This window comes from Parus major, chromosome 6, assembly GCF_001522545.3.
Source record: "Parus major isolate Abel chromosome 6, Parus_major1.1, whole genome shotgun sequence".
NCBI lineage: Eukaryota > Metazoa > Chordata > Aves > Passeriformes > Paridae > Parus > Parus major.
In genome coordinates this window covers 12,383,036-12,400,494 of record NC_031775.1, presented here as the reverse complement: position 1 = coordinate 12,400,494, position 17,459 = coordinate 12,383,036, and the positions used below count along the sequence as shown (strand labels likewise).

The following is a 17,459-nucleotide window of genomic DNA, read 5'->3' as shown; positions in this document are numbered from 1 at the left end:
CCTCCTCCAACCATCATCCTGGCTGATGGTCACCTTCAAAGTCTTAGTAGTAGAAAAAAACAACAAATAGAGGTCCAGTCTGTTGTTGCTCTGAAATTTGTGATACAAAAATCATAGGATTTGTAAGAATTTAAAAATTGTCTGAACTGACAGTATGTAAGAACTCTCAAAAATTTCTTATGGGCCTCAAGGTTTACAAGCAAGCCAAGGAAACTTCAAATCAGACTGAGGCTAATCAAACCCTTAATTTCTGCTGATGAATAGGATGCCACGAACTACCTGGAAAAAGCTCGTAGAACCATTTAACACAAAGTAGTTTAGGAACGTCTGTTCTAATTCAGTTAAGAATTGATGAGGGAAGTTAGTTCAAACAAGGTAACTGCAATTGTTTGTCAAAGCTTTAAAAATTGTTAATTTCTAGTGGCTTGTTCTGGTTGAGGGCAAGTTTGGGAGGCAACTTCCAAATGGGGTTCCTCTAGAAAGAAAATTCAAGCAGCCTCTCCCCCTCACTGGTTCAGGAAAGGTTTCTCGGAGAAAAGTGGAAAAACTGTTTATTTAACAATCCAAGTACTTACAAACATGAAAAAATGAATAATATTAAGCAGTGGAATCTCTCATTGTTCTGAAGAGATGGCAAATTCAGAGAGAGTTCTTTTTGTGGGATGTACCTCGGCTTCCTCAGTCTCTTATCAGTCCCTCCTGTGCTGGAATGCAGTGTCCTGGGCCCTAGTGGGCCACAGGTGTGAGCTTCTGGTGTTTTTCTGGGTTTTTGGTCCAAAGCAAGGCTGGTCAGTTCCAATAAAAAGAAAAGCCACAGTCTGGGGAACTTCTCTGCCTCAGCTAGCTAAAAATAAATTAACTAAAAGCAAAGGAGAGCTGTCTCCTGCTGTCTGTGCTGCAGACAACACAGTCCCTGAGAAAGAATGTGGGGGAGAAAGTGCAGTTCCCTCAAACAAATTGCGCGCTTCTTCTTCCCCCTTTGCTCTTGGAACCAGTTTTAAAGGCACAAATCTTATTTATGTGCTAAACAGATGAATGGGAATATAATTCAACATCATGAAATCACCCCAGGACAGGGCTTTACATGTGCTACTTCTTTTTCTTCAAAAGCTCTCCTTCCACTTCACTGTGATGAAGCCTGTACCAGAAACAGATGCATTCTCAGCATGCTCTTTACACAATGGGTCACACAATTTGAAACCTAGAAATAGCAGGCTTGGTACAGGATTTCGAACTGTTTATCAAACTAAAGCAAAAACAGATCGAAGGAAAGATAATGCAGCAGGGTTGGTTAGTTCTGGTTAATGTATGGATAAGTGCAGCTAAAATCAGTCAAACGCAGAAGAAATGAAAGGCAGTGGATATTCCTACAATGACGTATATTCATACAGTGTCAATGGAGGAATGGATGTACATTTTAAGAGAAATAAACGGAAACAGACTCTTCTCTTAGTAACACTGGAGTGAGTGTGATGTTCCCTACCCATTACTCTGGAATTTTTATTTTTTATTATTATTTTGTGTATTGCCAAAGGCAGAATCAGGCTCATTCGCTTAGTATTTAGTAACACATGACTGAGGAAGCATGAGTCGGAGAACAACTATGCCTTGCTGCTTTAGGATTTTTCTGAAGCACCAGGTGTAACAGAGTTAGTTCTCCAAAGGTGCGTTGTCAACCAGGCAAAGCAGCGAGCAGCTCAGGTGACTGGGGACGGGCGAGTGCAGCCAGCGAGGAGGGAAAGAGCTGCACTCCTATCCCCATCCCGCCCCGCTCCTGTCCCCATCCCGCCCCGCTGCCTTCTCAGGTTGGTGCGAAGTCACATTTTGGACTCAGTGATGTAAGAGGTCTTTTCCGACCCAATTGATTCCGTGATTCTTGAAGGGCCTGAGTCTGCCCCAGGCACACAGCAATCCCCCAAACTGCTAGAATGAATGATTACACAGCGGCTCGGCTGGCTGGGTGTAGCGGGGCGGCTCCTCAGCCAGGAGACTGCAAGCGGACGGCAGCTTGGAGAGCATCCCGTGACAGAGCTGCGGGTGACCGAAGAGCTGGGCAGCCAGGCATTTGAACAAAGTACTTGAGAGCTGTTTTAGCACGGAACGCGTGTCTCGCACTTGGCAGGGAAAGCTCCCGGGAGCCTTTCCCGGGGTGACCCAGCCCTGCCGAGGCGGGCCGCTCCCGGCCCGCTGCCCACAGGAAAGATGGCGGCGCGGGAGCGGCAGCGCGCAGCCGCCCTGCCCTGTCCTGCCGGGCAGCGCGCGCCTCTCCTGCTGGCGGCGGGCGCGGCCACGTGACGCGTTCGCGCGCGCCGCGCGGGCCCCGCGCGGAGGGAGGACGGCGCGGCGGGCGCGCGCGGGCCATCAGGTGACCGCTAACCCCCCGGCGGCGGCGCGTGCCCGTTACCGCCCCGCCCGCGGGGACACGGGACAGGGGACACGGGATACGGGACAGGGGAGACGGGACACGGCGCCGGGGAGCCCGCGGAACTCGGGAGTGGGGCTCTCATCGGCGATCCGCACCGCGGCGGGCGGGAGACGGGCCAGAGGGCCGGGCGGGGTAACGCGCAGCCTCCGCGGTGCGGGGATCGACGCCCGGTGCGGGCGGCACGGCGTGGGGAGCCGGCCCGTGCGTGTTTCGGGCACTCTGCGGCCTCGCTGTCAAGCCCCGGCGGGGGAATCGTGGCCCGCCGCTGGCGGGGAGCAGCCCGAGCGCAGAGAAAGGCGCCAGGCCCGCGTTGCCGCTCCCGCGTGGGGCTCCGGCCGTGGCGACCTGCACGGCAGGAACACCGGTCCCTCTCCGGTCTGTCTCCTTAAAGCCTCGAGAGACAACTTCTGCCTGGCCATGGCGATGAGGCCACCGGTGGCAGGGACCTCTGCTGGCCTTGCTACATGAATTTGGATGGATGTTGAAAAACATCACGACATCGCAGCGAATTTGAGGGTTGACAGGTATACCGTTCTCACAGCCACGTTATCCTTCCACAGAATACATTTTATGCCAAAGAATAAAGCTGTACCGTCTGTGTTAGGGGAAATGGTCACAAGTGACATAAAGCATAAAGACACCAGTATAGAGAATGATTCTCTGCTTCAGCTAATTCAGCTTTCCTTTTCCTAAAGGGGTTCCCTCATTCATGGTTTGGGCCTGGCAGTCATAGGATGGACTGTCGACTCCTCTGCAGGCACTGAAGTGGCTTCATGAACACTGGCCGTGAGCCGAAGGCCTCGCACAGGTGATGCATCTGCTCCGGTAAGGGCCCTGTGACAGCAGAGTATCCAAGTGCTGCTTTCCAGTGTCGATCTGGAGGGGAGGGCAGAGTCTGGCCACTGGCATTACTATCTTGTAGCACTGTAGTTTATTGGGACTAAGCAATAAACAAGTCTTATATTAATTTTAGAGCATTAAGTAGTTAATTGTGTTAACACACACAGTGACCTCAGCCTGCTTTCCCATAGCAACCACACTGTCAAAGCCATTTCAGGGACTTATTTAGCAGGAAAAACAAAAAATAGAAGCACTAAAATTGTCTAAAGTGTCATTTAGCCTGGAAATTTTTTTTTAAGCCATCAGAGTTTGCGTTAAGTAGTTGAGTGGAATATAGCCACAGCTCATTCTCTGTCCTGCACATGTGTTTTGAGAAGTTTTCCTCTGAGCCTGTACATCACAGGCTGATGATGTACTGAGAGGGCCTTATACCCCAGAGAAATGCACTTCCCCAAGCACAGACACACCAAGCAGCGTAAGACATGCTCTGTGCTTTTTGAGGAAAAAAAGAATTCAGAGATAGCTCAGTGAACCACCCCTGTCCCATTACTCACATAAAAATAATCACTGACATTTGAGCTAAATGAACCTTCCAGATGAGATTTACCTGAACTTGCTCTAACCTGTTCTGAGAAATACCCGAGGATACAACACCCACCTCCTTCCTCTTGCAAAAACCTCTAGACATTGGTAGGCAAATTTATGATCCCGTAAAAGTTGATACACATCCAAATGGCAGTTCCTCAGCTCAGAAACATTCTTCTAAATTGCTCATGTCTGTCTTGTTTGTAAAAAGTCCAAGACTCACAGTCATTCCAATTCCATCACATTGACCATTTGAGAGTGATTACTGAAGCTGGAGTTGAAAGAGCCTTCCAAAACAATCTAGCTATATGCAAACAGTTCATATTTTCACCCTTTTTTTTTTTTTTTTAGGAAGACAGATTCATACCAACTTTTCTTCAATATAGCATAAGTAGCTATTTAGTACACAACAAGAAAAATGGTACTTTAAGAGGAATGTTATTTCTACATTTGTTTTATACAAAAAAAACCCCACCAAACCAACAAAATAAATTTGACATTAACATGTTGGGAAGGAGACTACAAGAGGATGGAGATTGCTGAGATTGCTGGGTTCTCGACACTGAGAATAGGGTGGGAAACCCTGTTTTGATGCTGGTCAAAGTATCAAATACAGAAAATGAGTAATTTTTACATTCACAATTTGAGAAATAATACCACTTTTCTCTGCCTGAGGTGAGGAAATACATATGCCATGTGATGTTATGTGGTTCAAATAAGCACTCCTGGTATTTCAAACTAAGCCTGTCTTAATTAAATGACATACAGTGTTCCACTGCTCACTCTTTGATAAAAAACACCAGTGTTTAAAGACTGGAGTTTGTCAGAAAAGTGTCAGGGATTTCCAGGAGCTGAAGGTCTTGAGTTCTGACAGTGCAAAACTGTAAGGCTGTAGCTGTGAGCAGAGCAATGGGAGTATCATTTCATCATATGTTTTTAAAAATAGATTCTGTGCAACAGAACCCAAATTGCAACAACAAGAAATGCAGAAGGACTTTCACAGATATATTTGAATCACAATTAGTGAAGTGATCTTAAAACCCACATTTCAGTTATGACTGGAAGTTTAGAAGTACTGTAACATCTTTTCAGGAAAACTGAGCTCTCAAGAGTGATTTCTCCTGCCTTTGGGTTATAGATCATTTTGTGCATTGTAAATCACTCCCACACAAACCTGAGCACGCAGGATAAGCTCTTCTAGTGAATCTCCCTCTTAACTATTGCAGGTCATCACTGGAAGCAGCATATCATTTGAAGGTATAATGCATAAGGTGTTTTGATGTCCTGAGTTACGTAATTCTCAACTTTGCTGAGTGTCATGGGGTAGTTTTGTTTATATTCTTCTAACTCTGGAAGACTCATCTAGGGAAATGCCAAATCTTTCTGATTCCCATGGGACAGCAGAATTGTATGTTAGTAAGCTATATGACTGTTCCCTGAGTTCCGTGTCAAACAGGCCTGGTCAGGTCCTAGTGTGGTTGAAATGAGAGAGCTGCACTGATGGGAGCATGATGACCCTTGGAAACACTCTGGACAATGACCATACCAGTTTCTGTGAATGGAAGGCTGGCTTCCTTCCTGGGAAGAACTTGGTGTTTATACCAGGAATCTGTCCACCCAGCAGCTCTGTAGACCCCAAGGGGAAGGAATGGTTAAGAAACAGCTTTTTTTTCACCCTGTTCAGTCCAGGCTCAGTACTGATAGCTGAAGTAGGGCTGTGGGCAGCCCCCTTCTGCCACTGCTTCTGTAGGAGCTCTGTGATTCTTAGAACTCCCCTGAGTTTTGGGTTATCAAGTGCCCCTTGTTGCAGCTGCATCAACTGTAGAATGGCTCATTTACCGAGCACAACAACGGGCTCCTGTTTGGGCAGGATTCCACTGGCAGTCCATGCCTGACCTGGAGACCTTTGATATTTTGGCTGGCAGACTACTTGTCTGTGCCCTGCTTGGTATTTCCCTGTAAAATATGCTCTAGGATGTCCTTTCTTTAGGAGACATTACCCTTCCTCCCACTCACTCCTGAGTCAAGCCCAAGCATCAGAGCCTATGCTCTTAGCTGGAAGGTCCACCCCTTTGTGCACTGAGTGTACAAGCCCACTCCGTTTCTTCGTCACTGGACAGCACAGTCTTCCAGTTCAGAAGGTGTCCTGCAGCTGGACACATCAGCTTTGCTTCCTAGAGGAGACATTTTAAATGTACGGTTCAGCTGCATTCTGACAGCATCAACACAGTCAGGAGGGGCCCAAGATATTGAGCTCCTTTTTCCAGTGGATCCTCATATTGCAACTTTTTATGGATATCTTTGCCTGCTGTTACCCAGAGATGACAAGACATTGGAGGAGTTTCTGAATTGTTCTCATGGGAAGAACACACTTACTTATACCATACTTGCACTTTGATATTGTTATTTTCATTTCATTAAAGTTACATGGACTTTTTTCCTTCTTTTTTTAAAAGACAAAGGTTTAGAGAAACATGGATCTTGAAAGAATCATTCAAGACACACTGACACGCTTCATCCAGTCCCACATCCCTGCAGCAGATCTCAGGTACGTTGAGAGAGGCAGTTCCAGTATCGTTGTTGCAGATTTGAACTCTGCATTGTCACTCTGTGCATTATACTGAATTCTGTAGTTTTCCTGTACTTTGTGTTGCTCTCTTTTAAGTCAGATCCAGGATGTAGGTAATTTGCACAGGCTCTGATGGGAATGCTGGAATAACTATAGTTTAGCATTGCAATCTAGCACTGTCATTTCTTTGATGACCAAGATGAATAATTTCCTGTCCAGTAATACCCATTAGGATATGGGATTTCCTTCATTCCACAACACTCCCAAACGTCTTTCTGAGCAGGATAATCTATGCCAGGCATCTCCCTGTTTTGAACTCTATTGGCATGCAGAGATACAGCCACTTTGAGGCTGGAACACCAGCAGCTAGTTTTGCAGCTGGTGGCAGCAGTGACACAAGCATGAAGAGCAGCCAGCAGAGAACAGTGTATCCCATAGAAAGTGTAACTTAACAGAATATGATGACCTCACCTGAAGCACCAGCCAGTATAGAACAGCCAAGGTCTCAAACATTGGAATATTTTGGTTAGCATGGCTAAAGCACCCACAGGGGCACAGCCTCTGGAGCACACACTGGGGCTTTCATTCAGTGCTGCCCAGGGAGCAGGACCACATGCACTATTTATCTGCTAATGCTTCCCTCTCAACCACTGACAACCTGCTACTTGGCTTTACGGGTGGGATTTCTTCATACAGTCACACAGGTCCTGCTGCTGTATTAGAAAGACACAAGGGTTAGGCAGAATGGGTATGGAAAGAAAGTTAAAAATGGCCCTGTTGACCCTGCTGCCTGTGTTCTCTTTGTCTCCAGTGGGATGGATGATGTTTTCTTCTCTTATATCACGGGTGTCCTGGAAGAGCTGGGCTCACCAGAATCCTCTGAAGAGACTTTTGACATGGACACCTTTGTGGAAATGATGGAGGCATATATCCCTGGTTTTGCAGAAATCCACAGGTATGTAATTGTTATTGGTTTGTATGTGCATGACGTACACCAGGGGCCCCAAGCCCTTCAGTACTATTGATTCTTTTGTTGAATTGCTGAAAATGTATTAGTTGAAGATGTACTAGTACTAAACCTGAGCCATCACAATAAGCCACTCTGCCTGAATACACAGATGCTAATCCTAATATAGTTTTCAAGTAGGTCCTTGGCCATCTGAAATACCAGTTGATTTTACTGGGCTTCCCATCAAGCCTTGTCTTTCTATAAAATAGTAGCCAAGTAGGATAAGTTAGTGCTTTTATTCCTCGTGCTAATTATATAGCTTCTGTCTCTTGCAGTGGGGATGTTTGTGAAATGATGTTCTCCCTCTCAGAAAGGCTTGGTGAAGCTCGCAACAAAGGTGAGTTACACAAACAATTTCAGCACAAGAAGATCTGTACATGTTTTTAGTGTTAATATTTGATATTGAACAATGTAACCGAATAAAATACAAACTTGTTTGCCACAGTTAGGAATGCATAAGGTAGCCTGAATTGATTGACAGGTTTGGGATTGTTGGTTTTTATTTCAACGTTCAGTAAGGTTTTTCACATCAACAGATGGGAGGTTGAAGTCATATGGAATACTGTCCAAGACATACTGGAGTGAAAAACACTTGATCAATTCTCCAAATATCTCTATTGAGATCAAAGCCAGAGAAATAAGAAAGAAAGCCAGTTCAGGGCTGCTTGTTGAAATTCTGCTGCAGGTTAATTTCGAAAGCAAGCATTTCTGCCTGCCTCTGATAGCCATCTGCCTAAGTGGCACTACCACTGGGCAGCCTTTATCAGGTGCATCATCAAATAGAGTATCCAGCTGAATACATGTATCACATCTAACTTTGAGCATCCTCAAAGCTCACTTCCTGTTCGTCCATGAACCCTGGCACAGGTGCAGAATCAGTGATGTGCTCTGACCTGCACTGTGCAGGAGTGCAGAAGACTATACCGTGACAGTGGCCCTTTCTAACCTCAGCATTCAGAGACCAGCTGGATTGCTGTATCAATTAACTCCATGGGTAGTTTCCACTAAAGAAAAAAAGACAGGCTGCAGTGCCTGGATATCAAACCTTACAGGACATAACCAGTCTGAGTTTTGTTGGTCTAACAACATCACTGCTGTCTTGCCAGAAGGCTACACAATGTAGAACAGACAGTCCTGTCTTTTATCTTACTTGCTGTTTTCTTGAACTTGACAAAATCTACTGCTCTGCTCTGCTCCCCTGCATCCTACCCTTTGAGGATCCTGATGTAGCCAGAGTGTGGAAGGAAAGCACCATCCCAGTCTTATGACAGAACAAAAGTGAAATGGTTCTTCCTACAGTGAGAAAAAGAGACAGTAAAAAAAGAGATGCATCAGAGTAAGCTGATCACAAGATATGCTGGCTTGCATGCAGCCTGGGGACTACCACAGTGTATCCCCAAGTTTAAAATCAAAACTACACCTTAGTTCAAAGATAGAGCAAGTACCAGGGAATTCTTAGAAGTATCCACAACCGAAGCACTAGCGGACTGAGAATTGAAAAGCAGAACTGAATTTGCAAGCAGCCCGTGCCCTGTACAGCCTGGAAAAGCAGAACTCAGGCACTCCAGCAGGTGCTAGCACTGGCTTCCTGCAGATCAGTGGGACCAGAGCTGCAGCTATCCCTGCTGAGGGCAGGAGAAACAGTAGTACTTCCAAGTCTTGTCACTTAAGAGGAGATTTGCTTTGGCAATCTCTTGCCAACAGAAAGCACAGAGCTCTAGCCTTAGTGGGACTGTTCCTCAGGAGATATCACTGTGTCTTTAAGAAAAACTTGGCCAAAAGGCTGTGGAAAGCAGGAGTGAAGCGCCCTCTGAAGACCTCACCGAGGGCCAGGAGCCTGGAGCTGGAGCCTGCAACGGGGAAAGACTGTGCACTCTAACAGATGGAGCCGGGGCCCAGGTATGAGTACCCCACAGAGGAGCAGGATCACTGGGGACAGTCACACATCACTAGGCTACCAGCACCACCTGAGGGCATTTTCCAGCCCTGGAAGGAACCACAGCATAGGCTATGACACAGCATCACTTGTGTCCATGATCTTCTCCATTGTAAGGCCTAAGCAAGACTGTCAGAAAATTATGTGCTGACAGACTTATGAGCCAACGCTCTGGCTCATCCTTCTCAGTGGCTGGAAAGGGTAAGCCAGAGCAATAGCTGAGAGAGCCTGTCCCAGTGCCTTCAGAAATCCCACAGCAGCTACAGCTACTGCAGCACCTTCCACATCAACCCCACCTTCCTCCCCCACACCCTGCTTGCTCTTTCTCCAGTACTGATCTATTCCTGCTCTGCAGTACAATCGCTCTGTGTCCACAGCATTCTAGCAAATGCTACTATGGTGATTCCTTCTGATACAGCATCATGTCAGTGTTTAGCAGGCTCACTCCTTTCTAATCAAAGTAAATGTAACTTCACAAGGTGGGCAGGAGTCAGGCATTTGCACCACAGGGTCCAGAAAGCTCACTCCTAAGCATGGCTACACAGATGAGTCAGGTTATAGGAGCCCTGCTTTAAAACAAGTTGAAATACCGAGGGCGGGGATTGAAGAGTGAGAGTTGGCCTTTCCAAAGATACAGTCCCCTGTTAGTTTCAGCAATCAGATTTAGTAATGATGGTAAGGAGAGAGAGAGCTTTCAGTGAGCTGAATTTCCTGACCATGAAAAACCAGAGGCGCTTTTCAGTAGCCCTCTCCTCACTGCATCCCCAACTTACCTCTGTCTCTTGCTCCAACTAGGAAGGTGCTGATTTGAAGGATGGGGTGGAGCTGCTACTGGAGATGTTCCCGGCCTGTACTGTGAGCCAGGCAGAGAAGGCTCTCGCCATGGCCTTGGGGAACTTGGAAGAGGCAGTGCAGTTAATTGTGGAGGAGAAGGTGGAAATTGGCCCAGCAGGTGCGAGTGTGAAGGTACTGTACTCTGATCAGGGTGGCAGTGGGCCAAGAAGCAGGGCAGAGCTCAGGGACATGGAGGTGTCACAGCTGTCTGCTACAAGCAGAAATTTTGACTGCAGAAACTTTATGCATAATAAGCCAGGAGGATCACGCAGAGCAACAGCCCCTCTCCCTCCCCTGGCTCTCATTGTATAGGCTGTGCCCACAACCAAGCCAGGACCCCAGTGGAGCTGTGGCTGGCACTCCTTTCCCCCAGGGGTTGAAGTACTCCAACAGCAGCTGGGTTCACTGAGCTAGCTGGTAAGCTGTATGCCCTGTTGTGCTACTCACACACCAACTTGTCTTCTCCCAGGAACTGGCACGGCCCCGCAGAGCACCCAACCATGATGAACTAAAACAGGTCATCCTACAGAAGTAAGTACCCAGCAGCAAGGAACCCCTTGTTTTGCTCCAAATAAATGAAGAGGTAGCAGTCTGGGGAACAGTGTGGTCTATAAAGAACTAGGGGTGGGTATTAGCTGAACGCATCTAAGCACAAATACGATCATCAGCTGGGAAGAAGAAGAAAAAACAACAAAACAACCAGCCAAACACACACAAAAACCCCCACAAACAAACAAACAACCCACAAACCCTAAACAACAGAACAGGTTTGGTTTCTTTTAGAACTCTGGCACAGAAACACATTGCCTGTACAGGCTGGGTCACAGCACTGGCTGCGTGCAAGGTTTCAGCCTCCTGTAGATACAGTGTAAGTCACAGCACTGTTAGCTGAGGTCCTGGTTAAAGGTCCAAGGCACAAACATGTTGCAACTCAGGTAACAAACACATGGTGACCTGTAGAACTACAGTAGCTCATTCATACCTCCATTCTTGGAGACAGTCCAAACAAGGTTAAAGATACCTCCAGGAGACTGCCTGTACAACAGCACTGGGAAGATTAAATCTCAGTTGTTGAAGGTGTGAATTCAATGCCTTTAAAGAAATTTCTCTGAAGTCCTCCTATGGACATCTTGGGAATGAAAGCAGCTTTAGATTAGCTTACCTATATTCATTTCTAAAAGCATTTAATTCCAGTGGGAGAACCCACACTGTGGTTTCATTGATCTGCTTTAAGATCTCATCTTTCAAGAGTATTCTGCAGGCATGCAGCTTCCACACATCTATCCAGCTACATCTTTTCCACTTTACATTCTCCCCAAGGACAGGATAAACAGTCGAGGGGCTAGGAAAGATAAAGCAAGACCAAACAGCATCCAGGAAGAAGTAGTAATCCCTGTCCTTGCCCATCTCCTGTGCAGGCTCATTTCAGAGTGACAGGCAAGGGAACAAAAAAGCACCAGCTTCTTTTTATGTTTCTGAGAACTTCACTTTAATGACATTTTGGCAACATCCTGTACTTTAAACATCACTCAAGCACAGGTACAGAAAGCAGATCGCCATAGCTGAAGATACACAAGAGCAACTATACTAACTACTGAGGGAGAAGTCATGGTCACCTGTGCTAAACCAGCACCAAAATCTCAGAGTAGCAACTCAGCAGTACAGCAAGCAAATGCTTGGACCCTGATGTTTCAGTTACATAGGAAATGAGGTGATGCTTTTATCAAGTTGCTTCCAGCACAGACCTGTTTCACAGTCAGGTAGTAGGAGGAGTGTGAAAGGAACACCATCATTCAGGGCAAAAGCAGACAGATTGGTCCTGTAATCTCAGCTGTGTCTCATTTGGCTGCCATCCCTTGGACTGAGAAGGAACAAAGCTGCCCTGATGGCAGAGCACACCAGACCTCAGTACCTTGCTCAGTTCTGCAGTGGCTATCAGCATTCTCAACCACCTGAGTTTTCAATACCCTTCAAATACAGCTAAGGATGCTACTCCAGAAGAATCCTGCTAGATTCTCATCAGGATGACATACTTCTTGCCCATTTCATCCAGAGGGGAACATCAGGTTCTCCTAGCTGCAACCTAGGCAAGTAGGACACACTGCACAGCCACAAACCAGCCAGGGGAGAAGAAACATAGGCTGTAAGTAGCTCCAGGCAATGTATGTTACAGTGTTTACTAAATGTTTCTTGTGTTTCAGATACATGATGGTGGATAGTGCAGAGGATCAGAAAACACATCGGCCAGCTCCACCCAAAGAGGTAAGCAGGCCCAGCTCACCAGCAGTTTGAATGTCCCAAGGTTTAAAAAAAAAACAAAACAGGCTGCAAGTCCAAAAAAACAACAGGACAAGCCAAAGGCAGGTCCGTTCATAGAACCTGTCAGTCAAAACAGCTAAGGGACTGTTAGCTCCAACCCTTCCTGACTACCATGGCTCACTCCCTCCCATCAGATGCCATCCTCCCCAGTTTTGGCCAAGATTCCCAACACAGACAATGGTAAAGCAACCCACTCATCCACCTCCCATAGTGCAGCTCTGCTTTTGTTTGCCCCCTGCCTTTCTCTAGCAATGTGGCTGTCCATCCACTTGGTGTTACTATCTTTCCTCTCCAGGCTCCCAAGAAGTTGATCCGCTACATTGATAACCAGGTGGTGAGTACAAAAGGAGAGAGGTACAAAGATATCAAGAAGCCTGAGAGTGAGGAGATGAAGAGAACCTACATCAGCCTAAAACCAGCCAGGAAGTACAAGTTCCACTGACAGCCAGGTCCTCCTGCTCTTCAGCCTCACTGCCAGGCATGGCAGGATGGATGTGTGGTGCTAGTAATGAGGCAACTCCACCTGCCACTAACTTGAACTAACCTGGAAGCCAGGACACTGTTTTCAGCTTCCTCAACTAACCTGGCTGAAGAGACTTCTCTCCTTGTGTAGTTATCCCTCTGCCCCCAGGGGCACACCACAGTGGCTCTCCAGGGCCTGGGCATTCTCTGCTATTCCTTGCATGGGACATTTTTGGATCTGAGATTTGGCATGTGCTTTTGCAGCAACCTTTTTAACAAGTCTTTGTGCACTGTTGCTTTGAGTGCCAGTATTAATAAAGATGATGTGAGCTGGTGTGTAGTTCAGCCAGAGCGTGCACATGCTTTACAATACTGCCTCCAGTACTTCCTAGGGCCAAAGAGAGGAGCAGGGTCATCCTCTATTCCTCTAATTACTCTCTTCATCACATTCTCAAGATGCATCTACTGTTTGATTAACTGCCTAGCAGATAAAAGGGCTTAGGCTCAACTCCAGAACTAGATTCTCCCTGCCAACACAATCTACAGCTCTCTCCATAAACTCCAGCATAAACTCCAGCTGTTAGCAGAGTCAGTGCTCCTGCCATTTCTCATCACTGCTGAGAGCCAAACCCAAAGCTCCACCCACACAACAGGGAGCAAAATAAAGTAGCAGACCTGGGCACTACTAAAATGTTAAGTCAGATGCTGGAAGAAACAAATGACAATGACCAACTGCTTTCAGTGACAGCACAGCTAGGTTTGGCAATTTTTCTGTCGGTCAAACTGCCATTAGGAGCACGTTCCCCCTGAAAACAATTCCCACCTTGCTCCAGCCTAAGCCAGCACCCTAGGCCTGGGCAGACATACTGCCTGCACTGGGGCCATGCTGGTCCTTTGGTGCCAGGCTAGCCAGTGGCTGTGGGCTGGAGCTAGGCTCACTGCCCTCCTCCCAGAGCCCAGAGGGGCCTGCCCTCTCCCAAGAGGAGGGCTGGTAGCTATTCTTTCTGCTCCAGCTGATCTGGTTTGTTCCACAGCTCTGCTGGCATGCCCTGCACACCCACCCCAGGGGACACTCCCCATCAAACACTCCCCTGCTTTCTGGACAGCTGCCGCTTAAAGATTTAAAATGCAACAAATAATAAATCCTATCTATTAGCTGGCCTGACCAAGGCCTGTTCAGCACCATGGTGTTCCTGCAAATCACTCGCTTTTTCCACGCCACTGCAGAGGGAGCTACTTTCCCCAGAGGCACCAATGAAGTCCACTTATGAACATTCAGTGGCTGCTAAACAGCCCCAGAGGAAAGAGTGAGCCCCACTCAGGCCAGCCTCACCAATGGAACTGACCTCTCCCTCTGCACGTCTCCACAGCAGCCAGTTCCGGCATCCTTCTGGGATCCCAGCATTGTGACAGTCCCCCCCTCCCCAGCAGCAGCAGTTCTAGATCTGAAGGTTGATGAAAGGGGCAAAGCCAACCACATCCTGCAGCAGAACGAGAGCCCTCTGCAGCGGAGGCTCCACATCCAGCTCCACCCCACGGCTTCGGAGGACGCTCAAGCTGGACTCAGCCACGTTGTGGCAGTGCTTGACCTTCAGCGAGCGCAGCTTGGGACAGTACTCAGCCAGGACCCTGTCAAGAAAGAGAGCACATGCAAGTTGCAAGTCAGGACTCCTAAGTGCACCACTCATATTCTTCTCTACTCCCAGCAGCCCAGCGCTTGTGACTGTGCCACACATACACCATCCTTTCGGGACAGCACCAAAGTGGTATGAGATAAAGTCAAGGACATCTGGATCCCAGACCTACCCTCCGTGATATGCTGGGAAATTTACTGTAAATAGCACACAGTGCCTCCCCTGAAGGGCCTGCTAGTGGCTTCTCTCCCAGACTAAGCTCTCATTGCTTTCAGCCTGAAGAAATCTGACTTCCTCTCTGGTTCTCTTCCTCTCCCCATCCCACATACCTGCCATCCCCACCCTGGCTCCCCACATTGCTCAGTACCTGATGGAGTCATTCTTGACTCGCAGACACCCTGTAAGGTCCAAGTGCTCCAGCTCTGGGCAGCACTTGGCAGTCTCCTCAACTGCCACATCGCCCACGTTGGCATTGACAGCCAGTGACAGAGACTTGAGCCTGCTGCACTTCTGCACCAGGTAGCAGATGGCCTCGTCCTTCAGCTGGCGACAGGCCGTCAGGTCCACAGCCTCCAGCGCCTTGCAGTGGTCAGCCAGACTGCGCAGGGACAGGCTGTCCACCCACTCACAGTGAGCCAGGGAGAGCTGGCGCAGGTTGGGGCAGCTCAGTGAGATGGCCACAAGCGCGTGGCGGCTGAGCTGGGCGCAGCCCTTCAGCTGGATCTGGTGCAGGTGGTGGTTCTGCCCAATGACCGGGAGCAGTTCCCGGTCTGTCAGCCAGTCGGAGCAGTTCTGAAGCGCCAGCTGCTGCAGAACTTCGTTGTCCTTCAACAGGTTAACAAAAGCAGCTCGAGGGATGGCAGGTCCAATCTGCATGGGGAACCCAGGAAGAATGAGGCATCCCCCCAGGGTTAATCCCCAGATAAGCCTGGTCCTCACCAAATACTCTCTCCTCTCCTTTCTTCTTCTGTTACAATAGTGACCAAAGTCATCCCCTGTCCTCATCCCAGGGCAAATCCTACCATCAGACTTTGCTCACCTCATGCCAAGGCTACTGCCACAAGCTAGATAATACTCTGGTTTCTCCATCCCACATCATGACTCCTGCATTTATACACTCATGATGAGCTCCACACCTCTGCTCTCCAAAAATCTCTTTGCAAGACCACTTTGTGTCCTCACAGAATAGCAGCTACTCCAGTCTTTCCCAGTTCCAGGCAGTGGCTCCCAGGAATAGCACAAACTTTCCCTGAAGACCAAGCACAGTTATCTCCCATCAGACCCAACCTACTGCACAAGCTCCATGAGGACGTGCCACTCCAAAACTTGTTTCTGCCAGCCAGTGCCCCATAATGTCCTGGGTGGAGTTTCCAGGCTTACTCCTCCCAGGGCCTCTTACTCAAGACACTGGCATTGCTGGGCCCTGAATCACTGCCTCTCCTCCCTAAGCCCATCTGTCCAGTTTGACACCTGAACCATTAACCCAAGCTTCTGAGCAGAAACTACCCTCCTCGCCAAGGGTTTCTTCTCCCCACATAGTTTCGGAGCAATAGGACATCTGTGTCCTCCCCCAGCCTCAGAGCCATCCAATACCTGGCTGGAGTCAAAGCAGCGCATGTTGGCCAGGTACAGCTGGATGAGGGACTGGAATGACTTGCTGACCCTCTGCAGGCTCAGGAGTTGCTGCAGTGGCAGATGACAGAGGATATGTGGAACCAAGATGTCTTCCCAGGGCAGGTCCAGGAGGCATCCCCTGGTGTGGGCCACACTCATCATCAGACACCAGAGAGCCAGGCTACTGCAGGAGCCAGGCAAGATCAGCTCACACTTATTGCCGGGTGCCTCTAGGAGGAACAGCCAGAAAGACTCAGACTCAGCGACGTTTCCCACAATCGGCCCACACGGAATAGCCCCTTGGCTGGGCACATCAGCAGAGCACGTGCCTGCCACCTGCATCACCACCTCCCCAGCCTGGGACGTTCACTGCTCAGGCATCCGAGTCTACCTGCCCGCAGTGCCCTCCAGGAGAGCTTAGGTGGGGCTTTCCATCAGCTGCTGAAGGAGGCCCTGTCCCTCGGAGAAGCAGCAAGAAGCTGATGCAGCGTTACCGCACCAGTCGCACAGTAGCTGTGCCCAGCATTCACGTCCGAGCATCGCTCTACCTGTCAGCCAATCCCCTCATCCAGTGCCGGGCCTGCGAGGGGGAGAGACCAGGCCCTTGCTCCTTCCCGCGGGGAGAAACAAGGCTCCGGGCTCCCCTCAGGGAGACTCCCTCCGAGGAGCGGACGCTCAGCGTCTCTGCCAAGATCAGGCCTCGGGCCGCGAAGAAGCAGAGGGGTTCCGGCAGCCCGGAGCTCCCGAGCTGCGGCTGGAGGCCCCAGAAGAGCCCGCACCAAGTGCCGTTCCTGCCTCGCCACCCCAAGGGGCCTCGCTCGGCCCAGAGCCGCAGCGGGGCGGCTGCGAAAGCGCCGCCAGGACCAGGACACCGCCTCGCTGCCCGCCGCAGCGCACTGTGGCGAGGTGGCAGCGCAGCGCAGCCCCGGACCCCCGGTACCTGCGGCCCCGCCGGGGCTCCCCCGGCCGCTCCATCCGACGCCGCACCCGCCCTGGACACCGGCGGCTACCCGTGACGTCACGCCGGCGGGCGGAAGTGCGCGCGCCACCACCCCGCCTCTGGGCCCGCCCCCTGGCCGCGCCCCGGTGGCGGAGCGCGCTACCGGGACCGGCCCAGAGGCACTGGGCCGCGGCTGGAGTGCCGGGCGGGACGGCGTGTCACGGTGCTCACAGGTCCCACTGGTGTCACAGCGACTCCCCCAGGTCGTTCCGAGCGGCGCGGCGCGCACACC

General features: G+C 49.4%; 2 protein-coding genes across 6 annotated transcripts; one reads left to right on the top strand and one right to left on the bottom strand.

The window, feature by feature from the left end:
• The first annotated feature begins 2,312 nt into the window (after positions 1-2,312).
• CUEDC2 (CUE domain containing 2) lies at positions 2,313-13,335 on the top strand. Of its 4 annotated transcripts, none has more exons than XM_015633072.3 (10): positions 2,313-2,365; positions 3,121-3,233; positions 6,307-6,398; positions 7,231-7,374; positions 7,704-7,765; positions 9,194-9,327; positions 10,160-10,330; positions 10,668-10,729; positions 12,400-12,460; positions 12,813-13,335. In XM_015633072.3, exons 3-10 carry the CDS (start codon positions 6,325-6,327, stop codon positions 12,957-12,959), a joined length of 855 nt encoding a protein of 284 aa, XP_015488558.1. In that variant the 5' UTR covers positions 2,313-2,365; positions 3,121-3,233; positions 6,307-6,324; the 3' UTR covers positions 12,960-13,335. The 4 variants fall into 4 exon arrangements, with proteins under 4 accessions (XP_015488558.1, XP_015488555.1, XP_015488559.1 ...); XM_015633069.3 differs by having other exon boundaries at positions 3,121-3,250; XM_015633070.3 differs by lacking the exon at positions 2,313-2,365 and adding an exon at positions 2,497-2,949 and having other exon boundaries at positions 3,121-3,250.
• A 941-nt stretch (positions 13,336-14,276) lies between these two features.
• On the bottom strand, positions 14,277-17,272 carry FBXL15 (F-box and leucine rich repeat protein 15). 2 transcript variants are annotated; one of them, XM_015633067.3, is made up of 4 exons: positions 17,168-17,272; positions 16,207-16,457; positions 14,981-15,483; positions 14,277-14,608 (listed from the first exon to the last, which is right to left on the bottom strand). In XM_015633067.3, the coding sequence occupies exons 2-4, from the start codon at positions 16,387-16,389 to the stop codon at positions 14,419-14,421; spliced, it is 876 nt and encodes a 291-aa protein (XP_015488553.1). In that variant the 5' UTR covers positions 16,390-16,457; positions 17,168-17,272; the 3' UTR covers positions 14,277-14,418. The 2 variants fall into 2 exon arrangements, with proteins under 2 accessions (XP_015488553.1, XP_015488554.1); XM_015633068.3 differs by lacking the exon at positions 17,168-17,272 and adding an exon at positions 16,776-17,132.
• Positions 17,273-17,459: the final 187 nt, after the last annotated feature.